Source organism: Oncorhynchus mykiss, chromosome 16 (genome assembly GCF_013265735.2).
Source record: "Oncorhynchus mykiss isolate Arlee chromosome 16, USDA_OmykA_1.1, whole genome shotgun sequence".
Classification (NCBI taxonomy): Eukaryota; Metazoa; Chordata; class Actinopteri; order Salmoniformes; family Salmonidae; genus Oncorhynchus; species Oncorhynchus mykiss.
Genome location: NC_048580.1, coordinates 20,640,143 through 20,664,827, shown reverse-complemented (window position 1 = coordinate 20,664,827; position 24,685 = coordinate 20,640,143). Strand labels below are relative to the sequence as shown.

Below are 24,685 nucleotides of genomic sequence, written 5' to 3'. Positions count from 1 at the left end.
GTAAATACACAGTAAAAAAACAGCGAGAAACGGACTACAGGACCTTTGATTTTAATAAAACTACTTTCTCATCGGTACACTTACCGTGCCGTACAGGAAACTGCTTAAATAATTGCTGTCGTCATCTCCGGTTAGTGACTATGTTTTACAAATTAATTTTTTTGCTGGTGAAGATTTGTGATAGTTGGTAGTGATCTTTAAATAAAAACATGTGATTGCATGTAGTAAACATTTCAAAGTGATTCGAGTGCATAGGCCGTATAACTCGAATCTGCTTGCCGGGTAACGTTAGCATTCATTACAATTGGCATTAGCCTGTTAGCTAGCTAGATTCTTTCAAACGTTAGTTATACTAGCTAGTAAAATATACACTGTATAAAAATGTATGTGGACACCCCTTCAAATTAGTGGGTTCGGCTATTTCAGCCACACCCGTTGCTAATTCGGCTATTTCAGCCACACCGGTGTATAAAATCGAGAACATAGCCATGTATTCTTCATAGACAAACATTGGCAGTAGAATGGCCTTACTGAAGAGCTCAGTGACTTTCAATGTGGCACGGTCATAGGATCCCACCTTTCCTTCAAGTCTGTTAGTAAATTTTTTTGCACTGCTAGAACTACCCTGGTCAACTGTAAGTGTTGTTATTGTGAAGTGAAAATGACTTAAGGGCAACAATGGTTCAACTCCATATCATAATGCACATAATTTTGGAATGAGATGTTCGACGAGTATGTGTCCACATACTTTTGGTCATGTAGTGTACGTTAAGCATGCAACTACTGCTATTTAGGTAGCTAACATGGATAGCTACTCTGCCAAGTTTTGGATGCCCACTTGCAGGTTTACATATTCCACACTTCAGAAATGGGATAGCTAGCAAGTTAGCTAGCCGGACATTCTGGCCTTCATTGAATTGGCATATACAAATCTGAATTAATTTGCCAACTTGGGCAATTGTAAGCAATCCACATCAATTATTTGTAGTTGTATACCAAATAGTAGATAGTTTCAGTATCATTTTCTAAATTAAACTTCAAAAGTTGGTGACACAATGACAAAACCCTGGTGTTGACACGGGGAAGTGATTAGTCTTGTCATCATAAATATCTCTTCATAGGCAGCTGACAAATGAAGTTGTTCAAATGAAATGCCCCCTTTTCATCGGCTTTGTGTCCTAAAACGGCTATCACGCTTTTGTTGCAGAAGCAGCAACCATGTCTGGCACCGGGGGAGGGAAGCGAGCCTCAGGTGGGGACAGCTCCCCTTGTCCACCTGAGAAGAAGTGTAAAAAAGAGGAAAAGACCACCACCACTCTCATTGAGCCCATACGCATTGGGGGAGTGTCCTCTACGGTTAGTCGTCATCTTTTTGTACCCCACAACTGGGTCTTGTCTGTGCTTAACCATACAGGAGGGATGATTTAATTGATCTTCTTTATTATCACGTGACGTCTGCAGGAGGAGATGGACATGAAGGTGATCCAGTTTAAGAACAAAAAGCTGAGTGAGCGTCTGGAGCAGAGGCAGACCATGGAGGATGAGCTGCGGGAGAAGATCGAGAAGCTGGAAAAGCGACAAGCTACTGACGATACCACACTGCTCATTGTGAATCGCTACTGGTCCCAGGTACGTACGTTCTACAATCATTTGCTGCCGTGAAGGAACATAGACATATTCTCAACTTAAAGTGTAACCCCCACCACACACACAGTCTATTACCCTCTTTCTCTAACTTCCAGTTGGAAGAAAATGTTCACGTCCTGCGCCAACGCATTGACCCCACGGTGGTCGCGGCACCCCCCGCTACTCCTGTTTCTACCCCTACCCCGATGGACGCGGATGGCATGATGATCCTACCACCCCCTCCCTCAGCCCCACTCCCAGTGCCAGAACACGAGGAGAAACAGCCTCCACCACCCGACGGTATGGAGATAGCTCGTGAACCACAGCAGGACTCGACAACCGGTAAAGAGGATTCCTGCTCTCTCTCTCAACCTTTTTCATCTACGCATATCTAGCCTCTGATCAGAAGTAATGATACCTCTTAGTCCATTGCGTTGCTGCCGGTAATAACTGGTGTGAGGAATGGCAACATCAAGCACTAAACCTTTCTGTCACTTATCACTTACTTGTAGGCCGTCTTTGTAAATACGAATTTGACTTGCCTAGTTAAATAAAAAAACACATCCTAAGTCTTCTCATCCTGACTGTTTAGCCCCGCCGCCCACTACTACCCTCAGTGAGAGTACCAAAGCCTTGCTCTCCACTTTGGACAACAGCAGTGAGGAGGAGCTCAGCCTGCAGCTGCGTGACAGGATGCAATTCAGCAAGGAGGCCGCTGCCTGCATGGTCTGCGTCTTCGACAGGCTGCACAGCCGCATCGACGGCCTATGCACCCAGATCCTGTCCTCAGGTAACTATTCAGACTCGCTTATCATGAATCTGGAGTTTTTCACTTTCTGTTTGTAGCATCATGTGGGTTCTACATTTAGCATAATTATGTAGAGGGGTTCCCAACTATGACATTCACTCTGGTCCCTAGTGGGACATTCACTCTGTTCCCTACTATGACATTCACTCTGTTCCCTACTATGACATTCACTCTGGTCCCTAGTGTTACATTCACTCTGGTGCCTAGTGTTACATTCACTCTGGTGCCTAGTGTGACATTCACTCTGGTCCCTAGTGTGACATTCACTCTGTTCCCTACTATGACATTCACTCTGTTCCCTACTATGACATTCACTCTGGTCCCTAGTGTTACATTCACTCTGGTGCCTAGTGTTACATTCACTCTGGTGCCTAGTGTGACATTCACTCTGGTGCCTAGTGTGACATTCACCCTGGTGCCTAGTGTGACATTCACTCTGGTGCCTAGTGTGACATTCACTCTGGTGCCTAGTGTTACATTCACTCTGGTGCCTAGTGTGACATTCACCCTGGTGCCTAGTGTGACATTCACCCTGGTGCCTAGTGTGACATTCACCCTGGTGCCTAGTGTGACATTCACCCTGGTGCCTAGTGTGACATTCACCCTGGTTCCTAGTGTGACATTCACCCTGGTGCCTAGTGTGACATTCACCCTGGTTCCTAGTGTGACATTCACCCTGGTGCCTAGTGTGACATTCACCCTGGTGCCTAGTGTGACATTCACCCTGGTGCCTAGTGTGACATTCACCCTGGTGCCTAGTGTGACATTCACCCTGGTGCCTAGTGTGACATTTACCCTGGTGCCTAGTGTGACATTTACCCTGGTGCCTAGTGTGACACTTACCCTGGTGCCTAGTGTGACACTTACCCTGGTGCCTAGTGTGACACTTACCCTGGTGCCTAGTGTGACACTCACCCTGGTGCCTAGTGTGACATTCACCCTGGTGCCTAGTGTGACATTCACCCTGGTGCCTAGTGTGACATTCACCCTGGTGCCTAGTGTGACATTCACCCTGGTGCCTAGTGTGACATTCACCCTGGTGCCTAGTGTGACATTCACCCTGGTGCCTAGTGTGACATTTACCCTGGTGCCTAGTGTGACATTCACCCTGGTGCCTAGTGTGACATTCACCCTGGTGCCTAGTGTGACATTCACCCTGGTGCCTAGTGTGACATTCACCCTGGTGCCTAGTGTGACATTCACCCTGGTGCCTAGTGTGACATTCACCCTGGTGCCTAGTGTGACATTCACCCTGGTGCCTAGTGTGACATTTACCCTGGTGCCTAGTGTGACATTTACCCTGGTGCCTAGTGTGACACTTACCCTGGTGCCTAGTGTGACATTCACTCTGGTGCCTAGTGTGACATTCACTCTGGTGCCTAGTGTGACATTCACTCTGGTGCCTAGTGTGACATTCACCCTGGTGCCTAGTGTGACATTCACCCTGGTGCCTAGTGTGACATTCACCCTGGTGCCTAGTGTGACATTCACCCTGGTGCCTAGTGTGACATTCACCCTGGTGCCTAGTGTGACATTTACCCTGGTGCCTAGTGTGACATTTACCCTGGTGCCTAGTGTGACATTTACCCTGGTGCCTAGTGTGACACTTACCCTGGTGCCTAGTGTGACACTTACCCTGGTGCCTAGTGTGACACTTACCCTGGTGCCTAGTGTGACATTTACTCTGGTGCCTAGTGTGACATTCACTCTGGTGCCTAGTGTGACATTCACTCTGGTGCCTAGTGTGACATTCACTCTGGTGCCTAGTGTGACATTCACTTTGATCTCGTGTTAAATTCCTGTAAGTCGCTTTGGATAGAAGCATCTGCTACGTGGCAAATGTAATCACTAGTTGAGTAACCATAGTGACTGTGTTGTCTTTGTCAGCGTGTGAGGATGACAGCCAGGAAGAGATGCTCCGTCTGAATCGTACTCTGCTAGAGGAGAATGGCAGACTGCAAGACCTGGCCTCTTCCCTGCAGGGCAGACACCACAAGATGTCTATGGAGGTATGTTACCTCACCCTGTCATGTATAGTGTGTGTGTGTGTTTGGTATGCCCACATCTCCATAGTGTCATCTTTCAAGCTTTTGTATCCTCCTCAATGTGAATGTCTGCTAGTTCTCATCGGTGGTAATACATGGCGATTTGTGTGGACTCATCCAACCAATTTCATAATCACATTTTTGCTCTCATCTCTGCTCCTCTTTAACAGTACAACGAGCTTGTGGATAAGGTGACAAGCTCGGAGACCAAGGTGTCTGAGATGGAGACTGCTGTGGAGGATCTACAGTGGGACATTGAGAAGCTCCGTAAGAGGGAACAGAAGCTCAACAAGCATCTGGCTGAGGCATTGGAGCAGGTGTGTGTAATTTGTGTGCGTCGGTGGGTGTGTACTTAATTTACTTTGTGTGTGTAATGGAGCAGGTGTGTGTGTAGTTCTAGTGTCTTGTCATCGCTGATGTCACTCCGTTATGCATCGATGGCCAGCGACAAGGCTGAAGCAGCAGAGCATGCCGTCCATTGAATACCAGTTGTGGGGGGGGGGTTATTGATGTCCTTCTGTATGTACATGGGTAAAATAATGTCTTGATGTTTTATTGCGGAAATGAGGACTGTAACCACGTCAATATAGCTATTGTAATATGTCTGGGTTTGTGTACTAATGTATGGGCCAAGTTCACTAAACCATCTCTGATTGTTCTGTCCAGTTGACCTCGGGCTACTACACCACTGGCAGCTCAGGGGGGCTACCCGGTGGCCAGATCACCCTCAATATACAGAAGGTGAGTGCAGACTATTGTCCAACCATCCTATTGTCCATTCATCTTTGAGCTTCCCTTCCATCTTGTTTTGATACGTTGTTGTTTCCAACCCTGTCATATTTATTTTAATTTTATTTAACTAGGCAAGTCAGTTAAGAACAAATTCTTATTTACAATGACGGCCTAGTGCCCAAAGTGATACAAATTAACTCCAATATTGTAATTGTTATATCTGTTAGTTTGAGAGCCTGAATGCAGAGTTGGAGCAGAACCAGGAGCTGGCCAACAACCGCATGGCAGACCTGGAGAAACTACAGCAGGAGCTCCAGGAGGCTGTCAGGGAGAGCGAGAAACTCAAGGTACAACAGCATCCCCCTCTGAGGGAATACAAGACAATACGCTGTGCATTCTGTTATGTCAGCTTAACAAAGGAGATGCTCACTATTCAGACAGTCATCAGTCAGATGTCATGTCAAGGATGATTATAATTGTAGAATAGACACAGTGGCTTCAGAAAATATTCATTATCCTTGACTTATTCCAAATGATGTTGTTCCAGCCTAAATTCAACATTGATTAAAACATAAACATCACCCATTTATCTACACACAATATCCCATAATGACAAAGTGAAAACATGTTTTCAAATGTATTCAAAATTCAATGACACTCCAAATTCAGCTCCGGTGCATCCAATTTCCTTTGATCATTCTTGAGATGTCACTACAACTTGATTGGAGTGCACCTGTGGCCAATTAATTTTTTTGGCCAAAGCATGTCAGAGCAGAAGCTATACCATGAAGTACAAGGAACCATGAAGTACAAGGAACTGTCCATAGATCTCTGAGATAGAATTGTGATGAGGCATATATCTGGGGAAGGGTATAAAACAATTTAGACAGTGTTGAAAGTTTCCAAAAGCGCGGTGGTCTCCATCATTGGGAATATATGGCCGTCCGATTAAACTGCGCAACCGCAAAGAAGGATCTTGGTCATGGAGGTGACCAAGAACCCAGTGACCACTCTGACAGAACTACAGAGTTCCTTGGCTTAGATGGGAGAACCTGCCAGAAGGACAACAGACTCTACAGCGCTTCATCAATCTGGGCTTTGATAAAAAAGGCACACGACAGCACACCTGGAGTTTGCAAAAAGGCTTGTGAAAGACTCTGAGAACATAAGGCAAAATATTATTTGGTCTGATGAGACAAAAATGTAACTCTTTGGCCTGAATGCAAAGCTCTATGTCTGGAGAAAACCAGGTACAGCTCATCACCCGTCTAACACCATCTCTACCGTGAAGCATGGCGGTGGCAGCATCATAAGGATGGTAAGGATAGAGGGAACAATGAATTGAGCCAAATACTGGCAAATCCTTGATGAGAACCTGCTTCAGAGTGCAAACGACCTTAGACTGGGGCGAAGATTTATGTTCCAACAGGACAATGACCCCAAGCATAAAGCCAAAGCAATGCTGGAATTGCTTCAGAACAAAAATGTGGAAATTGTTGGGTGTGTTAGGTTCTAAACAATGTTCCAAGTTTAACCCAGAATCTAACAGGTGGAACAGCTTAATCCCAGACTTGAATCCCATTGAACATTTGTGGAAAGACTTGAAGATTGCTGTTCACCGCCGCTTCCCATCTAACTTAACAGATCTTGTGAAAATCTGCAAGGAACAATGGGAGGAAATCCCGAAATCCAGATGTGCAAAGCTGATACAGACATGCACAAGAATATTCAAAGCTGTAATCGCTGCCAAGGTTCTTCTACAAATCATTGACTCCGGTGTCAATTACAGATTTCTTTATTTCCTTCTCAAGAAATTAGCAACATTTTCGAAAAACGTGTTTTTACTTTGTCATTATGGGGTATTGTGTGTAGATCGGCGAGAAAAAATATACATTTAATCAATTTTGGATTTGGGCTGTAACACAACAATGGGGAATAAGTCATGGGGTATGAATACTTTCATAAGGCACTGTAAACACTTAAAACAATTATAAACACTAACATTTGTTTTATGTTATGATCACTGAATGTATACTCTGTATGTCATTTCTTGGCCAATGTTCCCTTGTTTGTTTGCTCTATCCCAAATGAATTGCAGTCATTTAGTTTTTCACCATGTCCCAAGGTGTCTTACAGTGTATGGGGGGGGGGGGGGGTTAATTCACTCACTTAACTACCTTTTCAGTTGGACCTGAAAAATATTCCAGAGGATGTGGTGAAAGAGACCGCGGACTACAAGTGCCTGCAGTCCCAATTCTCCCTGCTCTACAACGAGTCTTTGGGGGTGAAGACCCAGCTGGACGAGGCCCGGGCTCTGCTCCTCACCGCCAAGAACGCCCACCTCCGACAGATAGAGCACATGGAGGTCAGGAGCACTGATTTTGCAGAGAGCGGCTATTTAGAAGAAGGTTTTTACTTGCAATGATTATGATCATGGTTCATTTACCTCCCTTAGTTGAATGGACTGATTGTCGCTCTGCATAAAATAATCTGACAAATTACTGAAGTGTAGGAGGGAGCCACTGATTTTAAAGTAACAAACATTTCAGCGTATCAGATCTGGGTTCAAATAGTATCCCCCCACCCCTGCTTGGGGTACCAGGTGGATGGGTTTTGCAATTTTGGGACTATTCCATTGTTTCCATTGTGCCAGGCACACTCAATCAAGCGCAGCTAAAGTATTTGAAAGAAAACAAATACTATTTGAACCCAGGTCTGGCATGTATATCATGAATACGCTAGGAATATATGTGGTTATAAAGGTATTTTGTACAGCCCGGGTTACAGCGGCCCGGGGAGCTGACTAGCTCTGCATTCCACAATGGTGTGTCATTGCCATGGCTACAGTGCCTTGTGTTTGGGCAAAACATGACCAATTTGGTGTAAGCAGAAACAGACAGGCTCTCTTTATATGTTTGGAAAGTGGATTGTGTCACAATCAGTAAAAACTGGCCAAAACTAGTCAGGATGGTTTTGTGTGACGTTGCCGTTGGACTGCCGCCAACAAAAGCTGTGGCGCTTGTCATCTGTTCAGAGTGACGAGCTGTCCCTACAGAAGAAGCTCCGCACAGAGGTCATCCAGCTGGAAGACACGCTGGCCCAGGTGCGCAAGGAGTACGAGATGCTGCGCATCGAGTTTGAGCAGAACCTGGCGGCCAACGAGCAAGCAGGTAACGTCTCATCTCCACAACACCTCTCACTCCCGAGGCTCGTTTCTATCATTAACAGTTTCCCATAGAAAGCAAAAGTTTCTCAGTGAGAATCTTGAATGGATGATTGTCAGTCTTATTCCTTTTTTTCCCCCCACCCTCTAACCAAGGATGTTGACTGTGTTTGGGATGAATGTCCTATCCTGTTATCACTATCCATATTGCTCACTAGTTTGGCGATACTTCACAAGTTTAGCACACGCAGACTACAGTCAGACAAAACAGAGGGTCTGACTGAAACGCACGGCCGTTGTTTCCTTATCAACCCTTCTGTCCCCCTTTGATCTTTCCCTCAGGCCCAATCAACAGAGAGATGCGCCACCTCATCAGCAGCCTCCAGAACCACAACCACCAGCTGAAAGGTGACGTGCAGCGTTACAAGCGGAAGCTCCGAGAAACACAGATGGAGATCAACAAGGTAGGGCGGCGGATCCTCTACATGAGACCAATAGACTTTCTTCTGAATTTTGATGCTGAGCCACTTGCGTGTGCTCGGCGGCGCAGTACAGTCATATCTGACTAAGATAATAACATGGTGTCAGAAGTACTTCATCCTCGTCAAATATAAGACGGGAGAGATTATTTCACAAAAACTAATGGTCCTTGAGTTGTGTTTGAGTTTAGAGTGACCGAAAGTAGCAAACCGCTAACTGCTTTCTCTTGTCTCTTCGTTGAGCAGAGCAACCCAAGCGGATCCGTTGCTATGGATACTCCGACTCAGAGCTGCAATGAGCAGAGTGAGCTGAGTGCAGGGAGCAGCTAATGGATTTAGTATTGGAGGAAGTTATTTCTGGTTTCGGGCAGGGCCTTGAATTTGCCAGAATCAATCGGCCTGGATAGGGTAGTGCTCGCTTAAAATGAATCCCCTTGCAAGGCTCTACTCTGGACCCTTATTATAGGCTAACTAGAACCTTGAGTTTGCCCTGGTGAGGTGGTTCGGTCATGTGGTTCAACAAAACTTGAGTTGCACAATATTTGGTTAGTAGATGAGGATCAACGTGACTTATTTGAATCATGATATTTGCTATGAAAATCAGTGATCCACACGATTGATGTCCCAAATCCATTTTCTATCCCTGCCTCTATGTCAGTTGCGGTGTCAGAGTGGTGACACCGGGCTTCTGTCGTTGGAGGAGCCGGTGAGCGACAGCCTGGAGGTGAAGAAAGAGGAGGATGAAGACCAAGAGGAGGAGGAGGAGAGGAGGAGGGAGCTGGAGAGACAGCGGGCCCGGGAGAGAGAGAGAGAGACTGAGAGGGAACGAGAGAGGGAGCGAGAAAGAGAGCGACAGCGCAGCGAGGAGTTGAAGAGGAAAGATTCGGACACCCTGAAGATGCTGAGGGCGGAACTTAAGTATGTTTTGTTTTTGATTATAGAACCCACAACTCCCGTTTGTCATATTATGCTGAATAAAGTAGGGGTGTGCAGATCTGTTCATACTCGTATTCGTAATTCGATCCGTTTTATCACACTTGATACTCGTTATCAGATTTACTTGTGATCGGAAAACCTGGAAGTGACCTTTAAATGCAGGTAAGGCGTATACCACAAGTGCACATTACTGTACTATCACTCAGAGTGCATCTCAGAGCACATCGTTATGTTCCTTCACACATTGTTCAAAGTTAAGAAATGATCCTGACAGCTGAAAATGCATATGATTGACTGACTTAGTCCCATTCAATTATCAACAAAATAGACTAATATATAATGCGTGGATGGCTACTGCTGCCTGCATTTATTCCAGACTCAGATTTAGTTGAAGGTCATTTGCTTGCCCCGTATTTTTTATATATTTTTTGCTTTCAAAAGGAGCAAAAATGTTCTCTCCCTACACTTATGCCACAACATTTGTACCATGAAAATGAACTATCTGCATTTGTCATTTTCAAATGTGAAAATGCCTGGGCGAGGAACAAATTATAATAGCAAGCAAGCATGGGCTTAGCTCGCGACATAAAGACAGAGGGAGCGGCGACTTGTCCAGTTATGGCAGCAGGCTCAACCCACACCCCGCCCGTTTCTTGACAGACAGCCAAACTAGCCAATTGAGTAGTACAATTTATAGTACACAACGCTTCATCCACACTGTTTGAGAGATGCGTGCTGGCAGCTGAGAATGACCCTGTCCCCCCCCAATCACTGATAATTTCAAAAAATACTCATCATAATCCTATTCAGAAAATTCACCATATCTGTTAAGGTACTCGTTTTGTCCGATTACTCGGCACACCCCTAAAATAAAATATACTCTCATATAGTAGAAGACCTTAACACATTGTCTCATTCTAAAGTTAGGTAGTGCTAACTCTTCTACTGTTCATTCTCCTTTTCACTCAGGAAAGCCCAGGAGTCTCAGAAGGAGATGAAACTACTTTTGGACATGTACAAATCAGCTCCCAAAGAGCAGAGGGACAAAGTGCAGCTTATGGCAGCAGAGCGCAAGTCTAAAGCCGAGGTTATATTTTTAAAAATCAAGAATCTCACATGTAAAGTTAAATGGTATTTGTTGGGTCCTGCTACTTTGTATGTCTTGTATTCTGTATTAAAAAAATTGAATTGTCTATAAAATCTTGGTCATAAAAAATAAATAAATAATGAGGTGGTAGAGTGCCTATGTGTTTGTCCATGTGTTACATCTAAATCCCTCCCCCCGCGTCCCAGGTGGATGAGTTGCGGGTGCGTGTTCGAGAGCTGGAGGAGAGGGAGAGGAAGGAGAGCAAGAAGCTGGCTGATGAGGACGCTCTCAGGAAGATCCGTGTGGCAGAGGAGACAATCGACCACCTACAGAAGAAGCTCACTGCCACCAAACAAGTACTGTATATCCACTACAAAATCAAAGCTGTTGCAGAGTTGTTGAATATGTTAAATGTCACAATTGCAGTGGGTTTGCCTTGGCTTTGCCATTGCTTTTTATTTTTTTTTACCAGGGATTTCAATGGAATTTCATTTCTTAAGCAATCTCAATGCCGATAAGTGAGGTGTTACGATGCTATTCAGTGGTATTTGAATTAGATTAGATGAGGTGTCATTGTGAAGTCAGTTGATACATGTTAGTTATAATTACATTGTGTGATCCGTTCGGGATACATTGCAAGGTAACACTGTGTGACCTAATGTGTTTTCGTCCGCCGTATTGTACCAGGTCTCTCTCTCTCAAAGAGATTTGACCTCAATTAAATTAAACTACATAACTGACAGTAAAATGGAAAAAAACTAAACAAATGCCAACTCTATTCCAACCCCCCCCCCCCCCCCCCGTACCGCTCCATTCTGTCCAGGAGGAGGAGGCCCTACTGAGTGAGATGGACGTGACGGGCCAGGCCTTTGAGGACATGCAGGAGCAGAACAGCCGGCTGATGCAGCAGCTGAGGGAGAAGGACGACGCCAACTTCAAGCTGATGTCGGAACGCATCAAGTCCAACCAGATCTACAAGATGCTGAGGGAGGAGAAGGAGGAGCTGGCTGACCAGGTGCTCACCTTCAAGACCCAGGTGAGAGCGACTGTGGAGGATGAACTGTCAGCATCGCATGTGTTTATTTTCAGGGCAACTTACAAAGCGGTGGATGTAAAACAGGTGCGTAACTCATTCATTCGGCAAGGCAGACTGTTTTATTTATTAAGAGACCCGTGGGTCAAAAAATAGCATATCTTGGGCTGCATGTTGTTCATTCCTGATGACTATTGAAATAAAAAAATAAAAAACATTTGATTGTAGTCCTGATAATGCTTGTGTTTCTGAGCTAATGAGGAAAAAGGTCTGATTGATTGGTTCCCCTTGCTGTCTGTCACAGGTGGAAGCCCAGTTATTGGTTGTACAGAAGCTGGAGGAGAAAGAGGGCATCCTCCAGAGCTCACTGACCAATCTGGAGAAAGAGTTAGGAGTTCGCATACAAGCACTAGAACTCAACAAGAGGAAGGTAGCAAAACAAATCACTTACAATTTTAAACTCCCCTTCTTCCACAGTTACCTTACCAATACTACTACTCATAGTACTACTACTTTTACTATTGGTATTGTAATAATATCACAAAAAGGAATAACAATACCACTGTTATTAAGGACAATAGTATCTGAGTGTCTCTTGCTGCCCCTCCATCTCAGGCGGTGGAGGCAGCCCAGCTGGCTGAGGACCTTAAGGTGCAGCTGGATCACACCCAGTCCAAGCTGAGGAAGATCCAGGTATCTGTGTCTGAGAACCGCAACGCCAGAGAGAGGGAGTTGGGCAACCTCAAAAGAGCGCAGGTACACACAACTACTGACAAGTCTGTCCTTTCCACATATGTATCCTTTATTTAACCAGGTGAGTCTCATTTTGTAAACGTGAATGCTCCCCCCGAGGGAGCCCTGATGTTAATTTGTCAAACCCCTAAAAGCCTTCTGTGGGAAAGGGTCATTTTGAGTGTGAATGTTAACTGTCGTTTTAGTCTCCTAAAGTATTCGACTGTGTCTGGCTGACTTATAGGAGGACCTGTCCAGGCTACGACGAAAGCTGGAGAAGCAGAAGAAAGTGGAGGTGTACACTGATGCTGATGAGATCCTGCAGGAGGAGATCAACCAGTACAAGGTAATTCAACAAATACACACATCCTGATGGCCCGGCCTTGCTTTTGTTCGATCAGTTACATGTGAGAAGGTTCACATGTTGCGGTACATGGGTGCCACTTTATTTTACAGCGTTAACTGTACATTTTCTGTACTCCACACCTGGCAGGCGAAGCTGCGTTGTCCGTGCTGCAACACCCGCGACAAGGAGACGGTGCTCACCAAGTGTTTCCACGTTTTCTGCTACGAGTGTCTGAAGACGCGCTACGACACCCGACAAAGGAAGTGCCCCAAGTGCAACTGTGCCTTCGGGGCCAACGACTTCCACCGCATCTACATCACTTAACTGCTGAGGAAAAGAAGAGAACAGGGATAAGGGAGGGGAGGAAGAAAATAAAATGGATGGAAGTGAGTGTGGTTGGAGAGCTTAGTTTTGTCTTTGCTTTCTCGAAGGACTTTCTTATATTGCCTCATTGCCGGTTGGTGCTAGTGACCAAACAGATAGTTGTGACTGAGTGAGAGTCTAAAAACCGAAGTGCACATACCAAGGTATTCATACTTCTGGATACTCTGTTTTTGTTTTTCTGTCACATCTTTGTTTTTGATCAGGTCTTGCCCATGTGGTAATTAACTTTTAACTAGGTCGTTGTCGTGGCCCTGTATGATTTGTTTACACTACCGTTAAAAGTTGGGGGTCACTTAGAAATGTCCTTGTTTTTTGAAAGGCAAGCATATTTTTTTTTGTCCATTTTAAAATAACATCAAATTGATCAGAAATAGTGTACATATTGTTAATGTTGTAAATTACTATTGTAGCTGGAAACAGCTGATTTTAAAAAGAATAAAAAATGATTATGTAATATCTACATAGGCGTACAGAGGCCCATTACCAGCAACCATCACTCCTGTGTTCCAATGGCACGTTGTGTTAGTTAATCCAAGTGTATCATTTTTAAACGCTAATTGGTCATTAGAAAACCCTTTTGCAATTATGTTAGCACAGCTGAAAACTGTTGTTTTGCTTAAAGAAGCAATAAAACTGGCCTTTAGACTAGTTGAGTATCTGCAGCATCAGCATTTGTGGGTTCGATTACAGGCTCAAACTGGCCAGAAACAATTACCTTTCTTCTGAAACTCGTCAGTCTATTCTTGTTCTGAGAAATGAAGGCTATTCCATGCGAGAAATTGCCAAGAAACTGAAGATCTCGTACAGCGCTGTATACTACTCCCATCACAGAACATTGCAAACTGGCTCTAACCAGAATAGAAATGGGAGTGTGAGTCCCCGGTGCACAACTGAGCAAGAGGACAAGTACATTAGAGTGTCTAGTTTGAGATACAGATGCCTCACAAGTCCTCAACTGGCAGCTTCATTAAATAGTGCCCGCAAAACACCAGTCTCTATGTCAACAGTGACGAGGCGACTCCGGAATGCTGGCCTTCTAGGCAGAGTTGCAAAGAAAAAGCCATATCTCAGACTGGCCAATAAAAATAAAATATTAAGATGGCAAAAGAACACAGACACTGGACAGAGAAACTGCCTAGAAGGTCAGCATCCCAGAGTCGCCTCTTCACTGTTGCTGTTGAGACTGGTGTTTTGCTGGCACTATTTAAAGAAGCTGCCAGTTGAGGACTTGTCTGTTTCTCAAACTAGACACTAATGCGTCCAGCTACAATAGTAATTTACAACATTAACAATGTCTGTACTGTATTTCTGAGCAATTTGATGTTATTTGAATGGACAAAAAATGTGATTTTCCTTTAAAAAAACATTTCAAAGTGACCCCAAACTTTTGAACGGTAGTGTACATTGACTTCCCCAGAATCGTCCTTGACAAACACCTGTATATGTGCTTGTTTCCAGTATTCTAAGAAAAGACCACTCTGAAGAATTGAGATTCAATCTCTGGATGCAAGTCTAGTTGAGTTGTATACAAATGCGACTCAATTCAGTAAAAATGGACTTTCTTTCATTATCGTAACGATCACGTTATGTTCCTGTGCAGAGATTTCACCAGATAATACTGCAGGGCTTTGACATAAAAAAAAAAATTGCCACTTGTCCTTCAGACAAGTAGGACAGATTTGTTTTTTTTTTTGGTCAGAAAGCTCAAGTCACCAAAGAGTGATACTTAAAATTGTCGTATGATTCAAGGAACCACTTTACAATATAAAAATGACCATTGTTGCTACCGTATAGAGAATCAGACAAATGTAGGCTACCCTCTGCATTATGGGCTTCTTTGCATATTCAAGCCTGTCTCAAAATAGAACACTGCCCCTTTTAGATGCACCTGGAGGATGATTGGCAACCCTTAAATAGCCCCCCAAAATATTGCACAGTTACAATTCCAACCGAATACTTTTTGTCTTTAATAAATAATTGACTAATTTAATGAATCGGGAATCAAATGGCTACAGTAGGTTTCTTAAAAGAACGGTAACTAACGAAGACATGTTTATAACATTGTAAGGCTGAAATATTCAGGTTTCAGTGGAGGTTTATTGACCGCACTGTTCAACCAATCCAATAAATGTGGAGGAAGAGGTGGTGTTCCAATGGTGTTAGATTTATTCCTCAACTTCCAATAATAAATACATTTCAGATATGCTATCCCCAAAATAATCATTTGGTTGTGTTTATGAAGGTCTTTGCTAACATTAGACTGAGTTTTTTATTTTATTTTTTAAGAACACTGTAGCATTTTCATTCATTTATTTTACTGTAGGCTATCTGTAAAAATGAGGGGGAAAAAACCACAAAGCACCACAATTGAAGTGTTGTCATCACACAGAAATCCATTATAAGTACGTTTTGGAAGGTCTTATACAGCGCGGTGCAGTCCAAATTGTGTTTTTCCTGTGTTTTGTATCATTGTACAACAGTTGATGAAACAAACACTGTAAAAGTGTGAACAAAATTGATAAGTTTTATTTTCTGATAGTTCCTGCTTGAAAATACAATATACACAGGACCTTCAAATCAGTCTGTTTGCAAGAGTGGGAGTTTCTGCTTGCCTGGTGACATCACCAGGTGGGAAATTGGTTAATAAATCAATAACAAAGAGTTCCAAACCTCTGCTAATAATAGCAGTTCCTGCCCCACTTAGACCACTCCCACATTGTTCCCTCCCCACTTAGACCACTCCCATGTTGTTCCCTCCCCACTACTTAGACCACTCCCACATTGTTCCCTCCCCACTTAGACCACTCCCAGACAGTCTTAATTAACAAAAAATCTTGCTTGAGAAAGTTTTTTGCGAAAAAATATTGTTGTTCATTTTAATGGAAAACTGTTACAGTAAGGTACTTGTTATCCAGAAATGATTTGATGTTGATATAAACATGGCTGAATTGGAACTTTTTAAGAAAAAAAAGTGACAAAGAAAATGTATTTCAAAAGAACAGAGTAAAATATTTTCAGTTTTATTTTATTACTTAGAAGTTGTTGCTTAGTAGCCTCGGCTATGCTACCTCCAGTACTCTGTGTGGAGTGCATGGAACAGCGTTTTTGGTTGGGAAAAGTTATATTTTGAAATAGAGCTCATCTCGGTTATTTGGCAAATAAAGGTCTTTCTGATAGATAAAAATGACCTGCAAGAACCTGTAGGATGATTAGAAAATGCTGCTTTTTTGGTTAAGCTTAGTTAATTACAAACGCTTCAATGTTTCTCTGTCTCTCCTCGGGCCCAAGCACATTGGCACACATGCAGGTGATTGATGTGCACAACATTACATTTCCAGGATTATCATGACCGTACCTGTGTGCTGACCAACAATTATATAACTGGGCAAATAACTCCCTAACCAGCAAGGAATATCAACACATTTGCACATGTGGCACAGATAGATCTGCTCAAAAGCACATTCTTATTCAAATGATTTTTGTTGATCTTGTGATTATTATTTTTACATGTCTTTTTTTAACACAACATCTTCTTCTTGTCTGACACATTTATTTACTTGCCCCGGACAATCTGAAAGTCAAGCCTCACTATTGTCAATAGGAATCATTCGACACAAAGTAGGCCGTTTTTAGTTTGTCTCAGAATCAGCACAGAAAGGAGTGTTAAGGATCACCTTGGGCTAGATCTTCGTGTGTTAAGCCAGTTATGACCAATCCTGTTGCTACCACCTAGTGACTCAGTCACACACAACATCTGCAGGTTTTAGTGCCTCATTCCTGATGACATCATTTCAGTGGAATAGTCAGCTCATGAGTGTCATACTAAGTGGGCTGTCCCATCCAAGTCCTCCAAGACTACTTTGTTAAAGTTTACTTGTACATTAGTCACAAAACATCTGTTACAACCATATAATAAGCCTTTAATGGAACCTCTGAACACCATTTCCTCTGTTCTGATGATGTTAACAGTATAATGAGAGCTTGGTAATGCGTTTGAAGTTCGCTCCTGTGAGAACTAAAATCATAACTGGCCTCAAAAAACCACAGTGAGACTCTGGTGATCTAAAGTCAATGGCAAAAAACATGTTATGTATTGGTTCAAAATAAGACCTCTATAATATTTTGATGTAATGTTGTGTCTGGGTATTGGGATTGGTATAAATGAGTAGAGTGTGTGGGCTCTGATTGTGTGATATGAACATACATGTCATTCGGAACATACTAGTGATCATTTTGTATTTCACAGTGTAGAAGTTGTTTTCCTAGTAAAAACTTGAACTTGTGCATCATGAGTTGAATGTTGAATACATTTCCTCATCTTAGGGTTTTCTGACCTCTTCTCAACATTTTGGGGAGGTCAATAATGGGAAAGCATTTGATCTTGCTAAAAAAAGCAGAAGTATCAAATGTACACGAGTCTGTGAGTGTTGCAGTTCCCACTTGTGCGCCTAACATTTGGTTGCCCAATACTGTATATAGGAGGAGGGGTTTTGCGTTGTGTTTTTACAGATGTTGCTCCTTTCTGAGGATGATAAAAAAAAAAAAGCTCCTTTGACAGTCAAGTGTTACATTTGCATACAACCACACAAAATAATATATACCATACATGTATACAACAAATATGAGATGGTGAGATAAAAAATAAAAATAAATTAAGTAAAAAAGAAAAAAACACAAACAGTTCCAGAACCTACTAATGTGAACCAAGATGAGAATCCCCCTATGTAATTGTATTAATGTCCCTGTAGTGTTTCTCAGAAAAATACCACTTTGCATCACAAAAGTTCCTCTTCTGTGAAGTTTTAAACAACCCTGAACGTATTCAACCCCAGTGTAAAGTGCTTTTCTTCACTGCTTATGGGATCCATATGCAACTGCCGGATACTTGTATTTTTTGGCAGTGCTCAGTGAATGACGTGACAGGCGTGGTAATAACAATGAGAACACAATTAATTCCAGATCTTTACAGACTTTGCACTCCGAAGTTGGCTAAGGGAAAATCAAAAAGGGTGCGGTCATGGTATTTTAGTTCTGCTGGTTCAAATATACATATTGTGAATGATCATTGACATTTTTCGCTTTACTACAATAAACGAAAGTAAAATGTTTTATCATTCTAAAGTTTCCTGCCTGTCCGGACGGCAGTACTCAGAATGTGAGTACAGTACATAGGAAATGACTCATAGGAGTTGAACTGTTAGCGTGGGTGTGTACTCTATTAAAACAAGGCTCAGACTACTCCGGGTGACTCATTGTGAGGCTAGCTTTTCCATGGTGAAAAACAAAACGGGCTTTTCATCAGATGAACTTTCGGGAATTTCGTTTATACAAGAAACATGGCTTCAAACATTATCTGTGCGCTTTGTGGACTTGTCATTGCGACTGTAGCGAACCTAAACGGCGCGAACGGGCAACAAAGTAAGTAAAATATGTTTAATTGAACTTGTATGGATATAGATAAACTTGAATCATATTAAGTATTATCTTTTGATCTATGTAACGCAAAGACAAATGCTTATATACTTTTCGATCTCAATACTATATTTTAAATGCGAAGAGACGTTATTTCATCAAACTTTTAATCGCATGGGAATTCGTGTTTCATTGACCATCATGGAATCATCGCATGGCTACTCAAATGGAGTCTGATAAAAGAAAGGGTTGCTTATGGAGTTGCTTCCTCTACCAGCTGCCTTCTCACCGGTTCCGCATTCCAATCGCCTTATTTCACTCCGTCCATGCCCATGGGTGAAAAGGACAGACCTGATTGATGGGGACACTTATAGTTGGCAAATCATTATAATTTCTTTCCTTCCTTGAGGGGTAAAAGTAAAGTAAAATTGTGGACTCTTGACAATATAATTCTTCCCATTCCCAGCACAAAAATAATTCCTTTATTGAGGTTATTTTCTAGGGTGGCTCTTATTGCTGAGTGGACATCAGACAAAACTGTGTTATGTCTTAAATGCATGTGAGACTTTTTCGTTATTGACCAGGGCAACAATATAGCTAATGCTGAAATGGGGTTTCATCCAGGCCCCACGGGTGAATTTAGGATTTTGCAGGTGGTGATGCTGTCACCCAAAATGTGTTGATTGCTTATGTTCACACATCAATTTTATCATTACCAGTCCTGGAAGTCAGACACAGATGAGAAATCCACAGCAATTCCCGATAACATGCACAATCTGCTTCTTCATGAATAGTATTTTACCATGGAAACTCCAACTGATTGTTTGATACTGTAGATTTAAGGCAAGTGTTGACTTGTCTCCAATTTCCTGCACACCTTTTTGTCTTACATCATTGTGCCACTCAGTTCTGACCTTTATGCTATTGTTTCATTTAGTTTCAAAGCAGCTGATGGGCAATTCCACGGAACACCACTCCGACGCTGATTTTTTCACTTTCAAATGTATGCCAAGCAAAAGCCGTTGATGCACAAGGACAACATTGTACATTGAACCATTTACATACAACATTTCACAACAACACATTTACTGGAAGAACTGTGCAGATGCAAAGTTTGGTAACAGAATTGCGGCAAAATTTCCCTCCGTTTTTTTATGCGACCAAATTTTCCAGAAACTGTTAAATATCTGCCCTGAATTAAGATTCAAAGATATCTGCAGAGCGAATGGGGTATCAGCTATTACATGACACCTTGAGTTAGAAAAAAACTATTTTGGTTATTAAACTTTAGTAAGTGAAGTGGATTTACACCCGTTAACAGAATTATGGTAATGGATTTATATCATGGCTCTGTACTACACAGAAATGCAGAATTATGCATTCTCTTCATGTTGATGTATCCTGAAAAAGGTACACAAAGGTAGAAATACGCAATATCATCCGTGGCATATATGGGTAATATTCTACACACTAGCTATTATTCTAAAAAGATCCGCCCCCAAACAAGACCCAATTTGGTTGGTCCGGACCAGACCAAATCTGAACCAATCATAGACGTCCATGTTTCACAAGTTTGGACATCACAGTACAGCACAGTAAAGTACAGTACAATACAGTACAGTAAAGTATAGTTCAGTACAGTACATTATAGTGTCCTCTACTCTGTGCTCTACTGTACTGTACTATACTTCTCTTTACTCTATTGTACTGTACTCTACTGTAAAACATAAACGTCTATGATTGGTTCAGATTTGGTCCGGTAACAAACCATTTTCTCAAAGTACATTGTCCATGTGGTTTATATGCTGAACGACAAAGTCACAAATCACTGGCTAGACCTCTAACCACTTGTGTGGCCTTCGAGCTCAAGGAAGAGGAAACTGTAGGCTTTATCGCATTGATACTCTACATCACTTCAATGAGTGAAGCTATTGACGTGGAGATGTCAAACCTGACAAGCAGTGTCAGAGTAACCCTAACTCTGTAAAGTAACAGGTTTTTCATCACATGAACTATGTTAAGTGCTGTGATCACTACATTGAATTTACCATCAGGCTTTATTCTTTACCGGGTGGAATTAACATTGCAGACCCTTTATTCCGTACTTAATCACCTTAGATATAAATTGACACATGCCCCTTCGAAATAAGTCTGGTACTGCTGTCTGTGGGTTCTCTAAAAGGATATGAGGTTTCCGGTGTAGTGTCTCTCAGGGGACACACTGTAGACATTTTCTATCCAGTCTGTGTCTTGTATGTCTGTCAGTTCACTGCTGTTATGGTAATGTTTACTCCCAGTCTCACCACACCTTCTCTAGAAGTCAAACACACCAAAACAATGTGTCAGAACCTCATCTTGATAACACACATCCTGCCATTCACACACAGCGTCTCACCATGCTTGTGCACGCAAAGCCAATGAGTAATGTTGATTTGCATATTAAGTGCATCAGTACGAGAAAATCAAAGGAATTCCCCAACTCATTTCATAAGAAGAGGAAGCACAGTTTCTCGGATCTTCTCTATTTCTTTGGACTTGATGTCATACGATTTCTTTATCATTGGGCAAAAACAATTCCTTTCTCAGACCGCGGACTAAGTGCATACCTTTTTATTGTCAGGTTGTAAAAACATCTACAATAAGATAAATCATATTTAGGTTGCTGTCTAAAGACTATTCAGGCAGATCCGTTGTTCTCTCTCTTCCAATAGTTCATTTGTTTTGGTGAGGTAGAGGAACATTTCCCAATGAGCAAATTGAGTCACAAATTGTTGTCATTCAAACGGGTAAAAGCTGTAAGAGAATTAAGCATTGTCTCTCCATTTGATGTTTTTCCTCACAGACCTATGCAGTAGTTCAGAGTTCTGGAGTTCGGACATAGACCAATGCGTATCCTGCTCATCGTGCAAGCAGTATCCAAAGACCCCTTCGTGTAACACTTGTAAGTCAAATCCTTAGCTAAGGAACATTCAACCTTTATATCCTACAACTAAATCATGCCCATGCTTAATTGTATGCCTTCGACCAATATGTCCCCTTTCAGGCACATTTACCAAGGAAAGATCTGATGTCTGGAGACTGGCAGCCATTTCCAGCTTCTCTGTGCTGGCAGTTATTCTGGTCGCTGCAGTATTGATCATTGGAGTCATGGTGCATCGACGCAAGGCACAGAAGAGGCCCCTCCGTGGTAGGGCTCACGGCTACCATCTCATGATAAACTAACATTGTCAGTCATGAAACGTATTGTAGCACAATGATAGAGGCACACATATGTCTGTAGCATTAAGACACATTGACCTCTTTGGGTTCTGGTGAAAATACATGAAAGAACATCAGCATCGTCTTCTTGTTCTGCAGAACCCATTGAAGAGACAACGGGACCTCTTTACCAAGCGTAAACATTTCAGTAAGTGCGCGTTCCTCAAATGTGTTGATGTGATAACGGCTGTCAATTATTATGCATAATTACATATGGAAGTAGCCTACATAAGTGTATGTCAATATTTCTGTACGAGGTGTAATTATGTTTTGAAATAATGGGGATGTTCAGAGGGAATTAACTAACAAATCTCTCATTACTTCCTCAGCCTCATCTTCCTTCTGACATTGATGTGACAGAACCAAGGGAACATCTTTGGATGACCAACCGAAACAGAATCATTTTTTGTACTATGGATAATACTCTGACCACAGGGTATTATTTGAGTGGAGTTTGACCATTTAATTTATTATACTGTTAGTAAAGATGTGTTCACATACACTCAGTGTGTTACGGAACGGAGCTCTCACAAAGAACTGTGTTAACAAGCGCTGTCAATCCCCTACCTTGTCTGCAGTCAGACTGTACTCTGAGTAAGACAATGTAGTTAGTAAAGAGTATCTCTCACAGCTCTTTTTGAAATGAAATGATGGCCTTTGAGTAGTGATGCTAGGTTGAGCTTGTCTAGATATTCCAATAATCTATCTATCGATAAGTAAGTTGTTCAATCCATAAGTAGTTTAAAAAACAGTAGTGAACATGAGACACATCTTGAATGATGTGGATTTCCAACCGTTTCTGTCAATGCTTGAACACCTGTTGTTTTATTGTAGCTTATTAGGACGAATACCAACTACCGAACTGCCTCGACTTGCCATCAGCAGGACAAAAGTGAATACAGCACAATCGTGCTTCCTGGGCCAGGTTTCACATACTCTACTTCTATAAGAGTAACGTTTCCATTTAACATCCTCGTGATAATGAAAAGTAAAAGGGAAATGTTAGATTATAAATTCATGTTGGGCACATTTTGGCAATTTGAATGTACTTTTAGGGCAATTTATCCAGTCTGTGTTTCCATGTAGGAACTATATGCACTTAGAGCTAGTTGTTTTTTAACTCATCATTTTTAAAGGAGTAGAATTATTTTAACAGTATCGTGCACTGTACTCTCTAGGATCTTCCAATCAAAAGAGGCAAAGGGGAAAATAAGTGAACTGATTATGAAACTGCGTATTGGACATTCTTACATAGGTCATTTAACCATTATACTGTAGTATGTGTGTATGCAGGATAAGTAGTATAACACAGGGGCTTGCAAACTGTCGTGATGGAAAAGTTCAAGGTGGTCCAGAATCCTGTGGGAATGTGTTTGTATAGTTCAGGGATGGGCAACTTTGATGGGGGTGGGGGCCACAAAAAAAATCTGAACACATCATGAGGGGCCACTGTTGTGCCGCCACCCAATTCTACACATCTCGCAATATGGTGGAGAGAAATGTTTGCAGTTTTAATTATATCTAACTGAGACTGACTAACAAAATCAATGCCCCCCCCCCCCCCCTGGGTGGTAATTTGACCACGATTACTACAAGTTTAGATGGCTGAGCACTAGACTAATTTACCAATCTAAAAAATGTTAGCTGACATGGACTAATTGAGGAACAAGAAAAACTGCTGATGCACAACCAAATTTCTAAATGGCACCTTGTGTATTCTCCTATTCTAACTCTCAACAGTAAGTTGAGACCCTGACTAAGCCCTTCCACCTGTTGCCAATCCCTGGTATAGTTTATACTGTTTTTTTCTTATTTTTACAATTAAATCCATTCCCGATGGACAAATAGGGAAGCCTTAGCGTTGTGCTCTCCACAGTTGAAACAATGGAGATGAGTCAATGCTTGTGTGACATTTTTTTTTTAACACTATTAGACACTGACTGCCAACCCAGGAAGGAACATTGCAATTTAGGGAAAAACAAACTGAACCCTATTGAAATGTATAACCATGGTATAACTGTGTACTCATCTTCAAACTAACTCAGAGCACAATTTTAGGGCTTGTGTGTCAGGATAATGTGGGTGGCTGAATATGACTTAATTCATATTACTGACAATATTACTTTCTTATCAATATTAAGTGGATATGTATACCAGCAGCAAGAAAAGGGTCATTGGACAATTTTTATACAGATATTGTTTTCATATATATTTATTTAGAATTATATATTTTCTAATGTTTATGTGGTAACAGCTAAATGTATGAATAAATACTGACGAAGGGACACCTGTAAAGTTGTTTGTAAAACCTCTGACACCAGCTGACCAATTAGATTTGTTACTGAGCAATCATTTAGGGCTCCATTCAATCTATCGGTGAAGTGGTAAAGGTCAATGGCAGTGTAAAGGTCATTTCAGATTGAGCCGTCATATGCAGCATTTACCATGAATGCAGTCTCCGCTGACGCGGAAACATAGCCTTTAAATTTCAACGCTAAACTTCCGTATTTGGATTGAATATTGCCCTAGTGAATGTACTTTTCGTCTGTTTGGGTTGTGTACATGAGTTAGTGTAGTAATAAGCATTGTTACAAATGAACTGACTTTTGTGTTATATAGAATAAAATTATGAATCCCATAGATT

At 42.1% G+C, this 24,685-nt stretch overlaps 1 protein-coding gene and 1 long non-coding RNA gene across 6 annotated transcripts; both read left to right on the top strand.

Moving 5' to 3' along the window:
- Positions 1-46: 46 nt before the first annotated feature.
- On the top strand, positions 47-13,463 carry rnf40 (ring finger protein 40). Of its 5 annotated transcripts, none has more exons than XM_021565141.2 (20): positions 47-130; positions 1,208-1,356; positions 1,462-1,629; positions 1,743-1,968; positions 2,219-2,416; positions 4,322-4,443; positions 4,650-4,796; positions 5,146-5,220; positions 5,439-5,558; positions 7,397-7,576; positions 8,246-8,381; positions 8,717-8,838; positions 9,512-9,771; positions 10,759-10,876; positions 11,083-11,232; positions 11,700-11,912; positions 12,214-12,339; positions 12,525-12,665; positions 12,886-12,987; positions 13,135-13,463. In XM_021565141.2, exons 2-20 carry the CDS (start codon positions 1,219-1,221, stop codon positions 13,309-13,311), a joined length of 2,919 nt encoding a protein of 972 aa, XP_021420816.2. In that variant the 5' UTR covers positions 47-130; positions 1,208-1,218; the 3' UTR covers positions 13,312-13,463. The 5 variants fall into 5 exon arrangements, with proteins under 5 accessions (XP_021420816.2, XP_021420819.2, XP_021420818.2 ...); XM_021565144.2 differs by lacking the exon at positions 47-130 and adding an exon at positions 142-282 and having other exon boundaries at positions 1,743-1,926; XM_021565143.2 differs by lacking the exon at positions 47-130 and adding an exon at positions 142-282 and having other exon boundaries at positions 11,703-11,912.
- A 1,188-nt stretch (positions 13,464-14,651) lies between these two features.
- Positions 14,652-24,332, top strand: LOC110491585. The gene is made up of 5 exons (XR_002468852.2): positions 14,652-18,789; positions 21,626-21,724; positions 21,827-21,970; positions 22,141-22,189; positions 22,371-24,332. It is a non-coding gene; the product is annotated as an uncharacterized LOC110491585 (long non-coding RNA).
- The last annotated feature ends 353 nt before the right edge of the window (positions 24,333-24,685 follow it).

What these genes read in the sequence shown, in the direction of transcription:
- rnf40 (XM_021565141.2), top strand. Translation starts at nt 1,219, where the DNA reads ATGTCTGGCACCGGGGGAGGGAAGCGAGCCTCAGGTGGGGACAGCTCC. An exon ending in CACCCAGATCCTGTCCTCAG is followed by an intron (nt 2,417 to 4,321) that starts GTAACTATTCAG and finishes TGTCTTTGTCAG; the next exon opens with CGTGTGAGGATGACAGCCAG. An exon ending in AGCGCAAGTCTAAAGCCGAG is followed by an intron (nt 10,877 to 11,082) that starts GTTATATTTTTA and finishes CCCGCGTCCCAG; the next exon opens with GTGGATGAGTTGCGGGTGCG.